Source organism: Notamacropus eugenii, chromosome 2, assembly GCF_028372415.1.
Source record: "Notamacropus eugenii isolate mMacEug1 chromosome 2, mMacEug1.pri_v2, whole genome shotgun sequence".
In the NCBI taxonomy this organism is placed as follows: domain Eukaryota; kingdom Metazoa; phylum Chordata; class Mammalia; order Diprotodontia; family Macropodidae; genus Notamacropus; species Notamacropus eugenii.
In genome coordinates, this window is record NC_092873.1 from 522,550,475 (window position 1) to 522,562,790 (window position 12,316).

General features: G+C 41.4%; 1 protein-coding gene across 3 annotated transcripts in view; it reads left to right on the forward strand.

Moving 5' to 3' along the window:
• Window positions 1-12,316, forward strand: part of PATJ (PATJ crumbs cell polarity complex component) — a 325,916-nt gene that overhangs the window by 37,153 nt on the left and 276,447 nt on the right. For 2 of the 3 annotated variants that reach the window (XM_072649698.1, XM_072649699.1), the window contains exons 12-13: window positions 2,707-2,847; window positions 11,402-11,478. In XM_072649698.1, the coding sequence (XP_072505799.1) occupies window positions 2,707-2,847; window positions 11,402-11,478 (218 nt within the window). The remainder of the gene's footprint in view (window positions 1-2,706; window positions 2,848-11,401; window positions 11,479-12,316) is intronic. The other variant, XM_072649701.1, reaches the window with a different exon arrangement.

Below are 12,316 nucleotides of genomic sequence, written 5' to 3' on the forward strand. Positions count from 1 at the left end.
CTGTTATGATGATGTAGCATTCCTGAGTGGGAAGACATTAGATCTCTGACATGTGGCCAATGCCAATTTCTTACTCCTCCAAATGGAAATGAGAATCCGTTCTCCAACCAGCTTGTCCTTTCCAAAATCTGTCTATTATTCACATTTGAATAATAAAGTGGTGGCACCTTCATCTTTGGGTCTTGGCACTTGATAAACCTTAAATCTTATATTACTTTGAAAGCTACATTTTATTCTAAAACTCCTATGGATTTAATCTTCTGATTGACTTTATAATGTCATGAGAAAGAATAGATTTGAAAAGACAGAGCCCAGTGTCTTCACTGCTGCTTTTCCCTGACAGGACTTCTTTGATCCAAGATGTTGGCTATAAATTTATACCTCTTTCATTTCTTAATGTATTGACCTCAAAATGTGACTGTGAACAGAGGATGAAAACCTAAGGAAATATCTTTCAGTACAGCAATGATGACTTGAGTAAACTATTCAGAGTCTAGTAATGTTACAGCAGTATTTATCTGGGGGGAAGAAAGTTGATTTTCTCCAGTACCGCAGCTACAGGGAGAACTTAGATCTGGAAACTTTTTCCGTCAAACTGATAGTGATCTTTATTTAAGCTGAAGCACTCAGTGTACCATGAAAGTAATTTTGCTGTTAAAAGTAGATGACCCATCAACTTCATTTTATGTTCCACATTTAACACCACCAATATTCTTTGAGAGGAATAGTTATAAAAATGCAGTGTTGGGTTTAGAGAAGTTTAAGTCAATATTTATGTTAAATCTAATGGTTATAACAGCTGATATGGGGCACTTGACTCTAACTTGCTGTCCATGGTAGAGTGTGTCAGTTTGGTGAGCAGGAAGAATCTTTTATTGGGCAAATCTACGTTTTAAGGTTGTGTGGGGAGGGGAATGATGGATAGTACATCAACAGGAAGCCCTGACTTTGAGTAACAGCTCCAACTTTTCATAGCTGTGTGATCCTGACCAAGTCACTGGACCTCTCTGATCTTCAGCTTCCTCATGTGTAAAATGGGAACAAGAATACTTCATGGTGTGTCTCATGTGGTTGGGAGACTCATTCATTTAACAAGTGCTTACTAATCATCTGCTCATTGCTAGGTGCTGGAGATACAAACATAAACTAGGATGGTTTCTTTGCAGGCAGTGGAGAGAGAACACTTGGCAAAGTAGGCTACAGGGCTACATCACTATGCTTATTATCATGATCCTACAGTCTGTCTTTAAAGTCAATTTTAATTCAGGCAGGTTGTAATTTTAAAAATTTGGTGATTTACACAAAATACCCTTCCCTCTTGTTGCTTCATCCATGAAGTGTCTTAACTGCTCAAGATGTAGTTCAAAACTACTCAACATTTCCATCTGTTCCCTCATCTTTAAACTGAGGGTGTTGGATCATAGGATTTCTAAGTCCCTGTCCAGTTCTGATCATAGAAGCCCATGAGCTTAGGTTGTTATGTCCATGCAGTTTCCCCTATCTTGAACTTTAAACTCCTTTTGGTAGAATTGTGGATGATCCTGAGTTGGGGAGGTCATTTTCTATTGCTTTGTTTCGATACTTACAAGTATTTCTCCACAGAAAATTCCTGGAGGCAAAGAACCTTGGCTTTCGTTTCTTTGACGTGTCTCACCTCCTTCCATCCAAGGGCACAAGGCTCCATCAAGAGCTTAGATAGTGCTGGACACCAGAAGCAGTACTGAAGAGGAGGGACCTGTGGAAGGAGAGCTTGAAGCACTAGTAGAAAGGGTCTTGAAAGCCAAAGTTCAGTCAGAAAAAATAAATGCCTCAAGTACCTCGCGCATCAAGTTCTAGGGATACAAAGAAAGGCAGAAAAACAGTCTCTGCTCTAAAGGAGCTTACAGGCTAGCCTGTCTCAGATATTCACTGGCTATGTGACCCAGGACAAATAATTGTTCTGTGCCTCAGTTTCCCCATCTGTAAAAATCAGGACAGTAATAGCACTCGCCTCCCAGAGTTGTTGTATCAAATGAATCAGCCTGTGTGAAGTGCTTTGTAAACCTTCTGCACAAAAAGCTAGATATTTTTATGAATACCTTTTGAATGAATGAAAATATATTCACAATTTTAAAAATAATATTGAAGAACCTTTTAATTAGCAATTTTAAGACTAAACATAAGGAGACATTTTGAGACAAGTAGTTAAATTATAAATGGATGATATTTTAGATGAAATGAATAAGTCCTTTTCTTTATGGATTACTCAGTATTTTACAGAGTGCTTCCATCTATCTTATTTCATAATACCCTTTCTGAAGGGCTTGAGAGAAGGCCAAGAAACTGGAGAAAAGGACTAAATTGGTCTGGAGAAAAAAGAGTACTAGATTCAGAATCAATAATTTTTGTGTGGGGGGAGTGAGGTATTTGGGGCCCAGGCTCACACAGTTGGTAAGTGTCTCAGGCCAGATTTGAACTCAGGTCTTCCTGACTCAAGGGCTGGTGCTCTATGTACCATGTCACCTAAGTGCCCTCAGAATCAATCAGTTCTTGATATGGTCCCTGACTCTGCCTGTGTGATGTTGAATACGTCACTACACCGTTGCCTTCCCTTTCTCCCTTTATGAAGCAGGTATTTGACTAATCCACAAGTTCCTCCAGGCTTGAAGTATAAACCACGATGGGTGATTTCATGAGGCTAATTTGATGTTTGGGGGACTTTTGTAGCACCACCCAAAACGCCAACCTTATTTTTACCTGGAGCTGTGGAGACTGAAACGAATGTAGATGATGAACATGAAATGAAGCAAGACAGAATGGATCATTCGAAGGACGAAGATAAAGCCAAGCTGACGCTGCAGACTTTCAGTAGGTCCACGCTGCTCATTTCAGGGGCTTGATGTCTTACACCTTCTGTTTTCAGTAGCTTGGGATCAGGTCCTGATTCTGCCATTAACTCACTGTATGTTCTCATCCCAACTCCTTAGCCCTTCTGTGCCTCAGTTTTCTTTTCTGTAAGATCTGAAAACTTGGAGATCAGGCATTCTTAACCTTTCCTGTATTATGGAATTATAAAGGAAACCAGTTATATTGAAATAATTATTAAAATATTAAAAAAACACAAGTTCATGAACCCCAGATTAAGAACACTGAGAATAGACTTCCAAGATTCCTTCCCACTCTAATTTTTATGATTCTCTAAAGGTCTTAAATGCTTCCTTTTTTACTGCAGTTAGTAAACGTTAAAAAGAAAAACCCCTACAAAACCTTTTAAAATGTTAGGTTTCTCACATGATATATATACATATATGCACGCACACACATACTGCATGTGTGCAGGTATGCATATGCACACCTACACAATACATGTACACACATATGCACACATGTACAAACAGTATGCAAATACGTACACACACATGATATGCATGTATATGTGCATATGCACACATATATGCATATATACATGTGCACGTTATATACACACATACATATGTACAAACATACACATATACCTACACACATAATATGTATGTGTATGTCTATATACACACACACACATATACACACACACATATGTCTATTGAAATTTCTCCCTTGCTCTGTCTTCATCCTCTGATTTTTCTTACTGTTGAAGATCTTTGTTTTCCTGTATGAAATTATTGGTATTAAGTAAATGTTGAACTCCTTCCCAAATCTGGAATACCTTCAGCTTAGTTACAGGGTTGGTGAGCCCAGGTTCCGTGATTCATGTCTTCGGGGGCCTTTGGTTTAGGTTTGATGTCAGGAAGAAGTTCCTGACCCTGTGAGGCAGCCACAAGTGGTGTAGATTGCTTCAGCAAAAATAATAGTTATTATACTGACAGCATAACAGCATAAGAACCCTAATAGATAGCATTTGTCTAGCTCTGTGAGGCTTACAACGTATTTTCCATATTTGATCTCACTTGATCTGAAAGGTGGCTGCTATTATCCCCATTTTCTAGATGAGGAAACCGAGCCTGAGGAGAGATTAAGTGACTTGTTCAGACACATACTGACCTAAGTATCAGTCCAGCCCCTTATTTGCTGTACCACCTAGTGGCTTCTTGGAAGTAGTGGGTTCCCTGTCATTGAATGGATTCAAGCAAAAGCGAGATGACTCTTTTGTCCGGGATGTTTTCAAGGATATAGCTTAGCCTGGGTGGCCTCCAAGATCCCTTCCAATTCCATATGTTGGTCTATATTCCCCCTCCCAACCTCCATTATTATTTCCTTTGATTTTTGCATTAGTGGGGAGTATGAGGAATAGGATTTTTAAGACAGATGCATGAATGACTGGACATGGCTACCAGCCACTGCATCGTCCCTGGAGCCCATCAGGAGCAGATGTGTTCTATGTTTTGGTCAGTTACTGCTCTCATTTCATCACCAGTGGCAGGAGTCCCATAGACATTCGTGGAACCATATAAAGAGCAAAATCATTTGATTCCTGATGGTGACATGTACATCCTTACACACCTTTCCACCAATGACAGTCTTTCCCAAACTGATTTGGAGGACTGTGTTCCACATGAAGCAACTAAGGATCCCATGAGGGAAGTTGAGATTTTTTTCTTTGCTACTATTTCCCCAACCTTGGAAATACACAGTGAGAAGCAATATGTTGTAGTGACCAGAGGACTGGTCTTGGATCAGGGAGATAGGAGTTCAAGTCCAGCTTTAGATACCTATTCGCTCTTTGAATGACCCTGGGCAAGTCATTTCTCTGACCGCCCCTAGCAACTCTCCTAAGACTAAGTTATAAATGAATTTATCTCTGTAGCAATTGAGGGAGTTTTTACACCAGGTATTCCTGCCATGGAAGAAATCTGGGGTAAAAATAGTAAATATGAAATTAAGGATTTGCCAAATGTTTGCACAAGAGAGATTTGACAGGATAAATTTTGATTAATCTTTTTCCCCCTCTAAAATTGCCCAGTCCCTTTTGATCCTGAGATTCCCAACCAATCTATGTCCTTTCTATCAATATATTCCAATTCTATAAGTGCTCTTTGTTTTAATTAGTTTGGGAAATGCTGATCTGTAAAGAGGTTTCTACCTTTTGTATTTACTGTAAAAGTGTAATGGACTTTGACTTGTGTTTCTCAGAAATACCAAACTTAATTCTTTTTGAGATGTGAATGTCTTAATTCCATTGGCTTTGTGGGTTTCCCATGGTCCATTTACAAAGGCGTGGTTCTTGTTTTCCCAGGCAGATCTGTGTTCACTCATTGTAACGCAATAGGTCAGAATAGTTAAACTTCTCACATTTCTTGGAGAATCCAGCCCACCGCTGTTTTAGAATTCAGAGTTTTGTGGCTTTTTTTTTTTTGCTCCATTTTGAAGGTTTGCCAAAGATTTTCATTCTTGTGCCTGGCACGTAGTAGGCATTTAAAAGCTACTAGTTGAATTGAACTCAAATGTCAGGGGAATGATAGATGGGAATCTTGAATCTCCTATTCTAACAAAATGTTGCCCCTCGCTGTGAGCACTTACCATGGTTTCATTTTTACCCTCTTCTTTGAATAAGAACCAGAGCATCAGAGAGTCACAGATTGGCAGCAGAAAGGGACCCTGAAAGACGGCAGGAGTTTGGATCTCCTCTTTAGAGAGAGAATGATTGATGCCTAAGCATTTGGACCATGTCTATGCAGTCAGCTTTTTTTGGTCTGTTGTTGAATTTGGGCATATTAGAATCATGGATTTAGAGTTGGAAAGAATTTTACAGATTAGTTTGTTCAAAATCATTTTATATAAAAGGAGGCCCAGAGAGGTTCATTGATTTGTCCATGGTCACACAAATGACCACCATGAAAGCTTATTATTGGGGAAACCTCGTCATCCAGTGAGATCCCTCCGTCTTGGTACTCGAACTCATCTCTCCCCTCTGATTGGAGGATGGAGCTGGGAACTCCAAAAGCTCCGTATAAAGATGGAGCTCAGCTCAGACATCTCCTTTCTCACATGACTGCACTACCCCGGGACTTCCCTGACCAGTTTCTCCACCATGCTCCCATGTTGGGTAACTCCCCCTCCCCCACCTTTTAGTAACTTCTCGGGGGTTCTCTTCTCCCATTAGATTGGGGTTGTTTTTTTAGTTTGCTGATTTTTCCTCAAAATTTATTTATTGATTTGTTTTCAATTTTCAACAACCACTTCCCTAAGTTTTAAATTTTCTCCCCTTCCCTCCTCTGTCCCCAAGATGGCATGGAGCCTTAGATGGGCTTTACACGTACATTTTTATTAAACACATTTTCATATTAGTCATGTTGCTTAGAATAATTAAGATGAATGGGAGAAACCATGAGAAAAACTAAACCAAACCAAAACGTAACAACATAGAAAACAGTCTGCTTCATTCTGTGTTTCAGTTCTATAGTTCTTTCTCTGGATGTGGATGGCATTTTGCATCAAGAGTCCTTTGGGAATATTTTAGGTCCTGGCATTGCTGTGAAGGGCTAAGTCGATCACAAACAGTCCTCACACACCATGGCTGTCCCTGTGTACAATGTTCTGGTTATGCTCACTTCACTCAGCATCAGTTCATATAAGTCTGTCCAAGTATTTCTGAAGTCTGCATGTTTGCCATTTCTTATTAGTTTCCTGATTTTTTTTTTCTGCAAATTATAATTTTTATTTTATTTTCTCCCATTAGACTGTAAGCTCCTTGAAGGTAGGGATGGGTCTTTTTCAAAAAATGTGTATCCCTAGTGTTTAGCACAGTCCCTAGAACATAGTAGGTGTTTAATAAATGTTCAATGACTGACTGACTGACACAAGTAGCGAATGGAAGATCTAGAATTCAAGCCAGCATCCCTTCACTCCGAGGATAGCACTCTGTCAGTGGCACCATATTAAATCTCTTCTTGGCTGTTTCTATGAGATAAGAGCATAAGAGAATCTGCATTGATTAAGTGCCTGCTGTGTGCCAGGTAACGTGCTAAGTGATTTCAGAAATGTTGCCTAATTGGATCTTCACGCCAACGCCGTGAGGGAGGTGCTATTAGGATTCTCATTTTATAGTGGAGGAAACTGAGGCAGGCAGAGGTTAAGTGACTTACCCAGGGTTGCACAGGTTTGAGACTGGATGCACTCAGGTCTTCCTACTCCCTCCTCTGTACTTCCTAACTAACTGCCTTCAGATCGATTAGATTCAATGTTTGTTTTCTGTAACCTGTGTGCAAGGCACCGAGCACCTGGACTGGGAATTGAAAGACAAGAATGAAAGGAGTTTTGCCCTTCAGGACCTCAGTTCTGTTGTTCACCTCTTCCCCCATGTCTGCCCAAGACTCACCTCTCAGCTTCATAGTGTTGTTTTTTGGCATGCCAGCCATCTTCCTTTATTATTATTGGTTCCGGACTCTTGAATCACAAATGAGTAGCTACTGTCCTGGCGTTGGCAGAGATTTCTACCAGAGCAGCTTTACTAAGGATGGTCCTTTGCATCAGTCTGAGAATTAAGCTTTCCTTTCCCAGTAGGGAAGAGACTGGAGGAAGGAGGGGAGTAAGAGTGAGGAAGAAAAAGGACAGCCCCATCTTGTAGCTTCTGTTGAATCCATCTTCACCATCTATTTCCAGGATCTTGTTGTTGTAAATTCTGGTCATCATGTGGGGGGGACTGAGGGTATAGTGCAAAAAGCCCTCAGACTGGAAGTTAGGAGACAGAAGTAAGCTGGACGCCCAGTTTTGGCTCTTCCTTGTTTCTCCTTGCCTGGAATGCAGTCTCTCCTTCCCTTGCCCTCTTCAAATCCTCTGCTTTCTTTGTCAATACCCATGTACCTGTTAGTACACCTATCCTCAAACTTTTTGGTCTCAAGATCCCTTAAAAATAATTTACAGTCCCCCTTCCCCTAGAAATTTCATTTATTTGTGTTGATCAACATTGGCTGTGTTAGAAATTAAAATGTCTTGGTTTTATTATAAAAAATTTGACCCCGAGAGCCACTGCCATGCTAGAGGAAACATTGCTGGCTGCCAGTCCATTCTCTCTCCTTCCTGTTCAGATTACATTTTATATACTCATCTGCTTACCTGCTGTCCTCTCCCACCATTCCAACAGGAGAATGGAAGCTCTTGAGGGCTTGGCATTTTGATCTCACTATCCTCACAACCAAGCATGGCAGCTCGGATATTGCAGGTGTTTAATAAATACAGGGCATCCCAGAAGGGGCTGTAGTTCTAAGCTATTAAAACTTAATAGCTAGAAACCTTTTGAGATATCCTGTAACATTAGATTGGTTTGGAAGTCATTTAAACCACCTGAGGCACCATTTTCTCTTGATAAACTGGGGATAATAATACTTGATCTGCACAGGAAAGTGTTTTCTGCACTTAAAGTTGATGTAGAAATAATGCCTCTAGTTATCATTGTTAATATCCTATTGGATATGCACAGTATGGTAGAAACAGTCCTGGCACCATAGTCAGGGAACTTGGGTTCAAATATCATTTCTGACATTTCCTACTTACGCATTTGGATTTTCCATTGTAGGTTCTCTCTGAGATGCTAGGATGAAAAACTGATCACCCAGCAGTCATTCTTCTGGCAGAGAGTCTGTCTGAACCCTCTGATGCTGATACTTGAGTGAGGGATATGTTATCAATCGCTGGGTCTATATTCAGTCAATCAGTAAGCATTAATTAAGTGGCGATCATGCGTGAGCTCTTGTGCTGGACTCTGAATGTACAGATGTAATAGTTCTTACCCTCAAGGAGCTTATGTTCTGTTCATAAGCTTTTCAGCTTAGTAGGTCTTATCTGAACATATTACTCCACCTGCATAGCCCTTGAGAACCAAAGTCTGTGCCCTCCCTGTCTCCATGAGACATCTGAGGTAGATGGCGTGATGGATAGCATGCTCCACATGGTGCTAAGAAGACCTGCCCTTGATGACTAACTAACTAACTAACTTGATTACTAACAAATCACTTACCCCTTATGTCATCTGCGAGATGAAGAGGTTAGATTCATGAGCCTCTAAGAGCCATTCCATCTCTAAATCTGTGACCCTGTGATGTCACTTCCGCTTGAAGAAGTCACTTTGTGAACAACTTGGGATTATTGGAATGGCTTGATCTAACTCACATTAGGAAACTCACCTCGTTGTGCAAGGGAGCATCTCTTAAAGATTCCTGAGCTTTGTTCTCTAATGATGAAGGTGCAGCCCCTAATGGAGTGTTGTCGGCATCTGAAATGCGCTGTCTCTGCTTGAGAACCAAAGGCCCTGGGGATGTGGAAGGCCACATTGAGGTTTGGAGCCAGATGGCTTATGCCAGCTGCGTTGGTCTTTCTTTGACTTTTCCAATCTTGTGACAAAATGTTGAGGCTTTTGTGTTTTGTGTTTTCTGTGTTTTGTTTTTTTTAAAGGGGCAGAGAGTTAGTTTTTGAGAGCTCTGCCCACAGAGCCAAGAGCATTAGGCTCCTACCTGTTTGGTGCTGCTTAGACTGGAGACTTTGATATCTGGGCTGTGCCAGGAGTGAGGTCACCCAGAGGGGAGGCTGGATGACATCATGTGATCACCTCACTTTGTAGGGTGACAGTTGAAAAAGATAGGTTAGGGGAGCTGTCCTCCCTACAAAGACTGGCTCAGAACCAGACCTTCTCCATGAGCTCCTGCTACTGATGGCCCTCATTAAACCAGACAAGCCTCAATCCCTGCCAAGTGTAGAAAGAAGACTGAGCCCCAGGTCATATGGCTACATGCTCATGAGAACAGAGATTTCCCAGAAGGGCAAGGTCCTCTAGCAGAGTGGAAGACATCACCCAAGGTGGCTTGGTTTGGCATTAGTTAAAGAGTGCAACTTGGAAACAAGAAGACCTGGGTTCAAATCCCACTTCAGATCCTTATGAGCTTTGTGACCCTGGGCAAGTCCCTTCAGCATTTCCAGTCTCAGTTTCCTCATTTGTAAAATGACAAAGTTAGAAGCTCTGAATTTGACTGTATTACTTGGAAGTGGTTAACATTTAAAGCAATTCAATCCAGTAATCATTGGTTAAGCATCTTTTCCGCTGCTAAGCCCCAGGGATACAGAGGGTTATTGTTGTGTTTGTCCTTCATTGCCAAAGAAGACCATGCCATCAGACAAATTATGACATGACTTGCAATTGACTTTGTTTTGCGTGCGGAAGGGCTGTGCAGGTCACCAGCCTGTCCAGGGACCAGATATTCATCAGGATGACTGGAGATGGCCTAGGATGCAATGGGGGACCTTGGCCCCTATACAGAGGATAAGAAAGCAAAGATCACTTCTCTCAGATGGTTTGCTTTCTAATGGGAGGGAAGGAGCATGTAGACATGGAATTTCATCCAATCAGTGATCTTAATAGCTAGCATTTAATTCCTCTGGTCCTCAGCTTCCTTCTCTGTTCAGTGAGGGAGTTGGGCTTAAGTTATTTCCAAGTCCTTTCCATCTCTGTCTGTGATCTATAATTGTGAAGGGATTAAGGCAGTACAGTCTAACAATCTTTTATTAAGCATCCACTGTGGTGCCAAAGAGAAAGGAGCTGTCTCTGTCCTCAAAGAACTTCTATTCCAAGGGAGGGTTACATTATGGGGGTTCCAGGGAGAAAGGAAGTTCAGACCTGTGATTGATTTCACCCATGTGAGGACCTCCTGGTGTGGAAACTTTCCTCCACTGATGCAAATCAACAAGACATCTGTAAATTTTAGTGATGCCTTGCTTGAGAAGTGAGAGGATTTGGGACTTGCCCACAGTCCCATAGCCAGGTTGAGGGAAGACTTTAATTTCTGTGTGTTTTTTATTCCAAGCTGGCAGTTGAGCTGGTACCCCAAGCTTCTGGGTTAGGTGTTGGGCAGGGTGGGCTTGGATGATACTTGGAGAGGAGGGACACAGGTAATTAAAGGGTTGAGAAAGGGGGCCCCTGAGTGGAATCTTGAAGGAAGCTACAAAAGAGATGGAGAGAGATAGCCAGCAGGTACAAAGCAATGTCAAAGGGCTTTTATTTATAACCAGAGGTTTGGTTTCTAGTCTTCATTTGTAAATCCTCCTTTCTCCTTACCTTTAAGACTCTCCATCAAAGAGATGAGAAAACTCCCCAAACACAGCTGGCAAGCTCCCTCTCCACAACTTAGGGTCTTACTGAGTCACTTAGGGCTCTTCGCAGTTAGAGGACCAGACCAGGGTCACGCAGCCAAGATGTGTTGGAGGCACATCCTCCACCAGACTTGGGAGTGGCAGGTGGGCTGGCGAGAGAAGCCTGCTTTGCTTAGAGCTGGCACTGGCGTTATTCCTCAGATTCACCTCTGTCTTCAGCTGCTCACTCAGCTGGAGATTGATTTGCTTTCCTTGTTTTCCATTTTTCTATTTCTCTCTTTAGTCTCTGTTTTTACTGGAAAATGCTGATGTTTTCTGTTCTCAGCTCCTTATTTTTTACATCTAGATACTGTTCCTGGCTCTCTGGAAAATGAACTGAAATCCAAGTGGGAAAGCCTGTTGGGCCCCGATTATGAAGTGATGGTATGTTATTGTCCTTCAATAAAACGTACTCACGTCTGGATTAATGTGAGGCTTGTAACGTAGTAATTAGGAGAAACAAGTACTTCTGGGAATGACTTCCCTCCCCCTTCCCCCAACCCCCTTCCTAGTATTGGAAATAACTGATTGGGAAAATCACAGCGGTTTAAGATACAAGAACTGTCAAGGATGAAAAAGAAAGCCAACTGCGAGTCCCCATGGTTTGCTTTCACATTGGAACGATTTAAGGCAGAGTCGGCAGAACAGCGAGTAGGTGGTGGTGGGGGGAATGCCTGCTTTTAAATTTGTCACATTCATCAGCTACTTAGAGCGGCTGGCATTTTGATGATTGTCTTTGCTATCTGTTTGTTTTATTGGCTGCCAGTGCAGCTTGGGATATTAGTCCTGTGTTTCACCCAGAATCTTAGACTTTTTATGGGAAAATTGAAGGAATGATGATGGAACAAAATTGGGGACGTGTTGTGGGAAGGGGAGTCATTTCATTTGGGTTGGAATTGTACGGGCCTTGAGCCCCTTGGATTTCCTTTCACCTGTTATTACCATCAAATAAAGGATTTCTCTGAGAATCTTCATGATGGAAGAGAGTTTGACATTTAGAGAAGATTTAAACTTGCCTTACAAAAGCTTTTTGTGATTAAGAAAATTCCCCTTGAACCTTTACTGATTTTTCCTCTTATATGTTTACTCTTAAGCTAACAGGGATAGAATGTTAGAATACATAATGTTACACTATCATAACATTAATATGTTCAAGTATAACATTAACAAAATAATGATACTTTGTTAGAATGTAGAATAAACATGATCCCTTATGCTGATA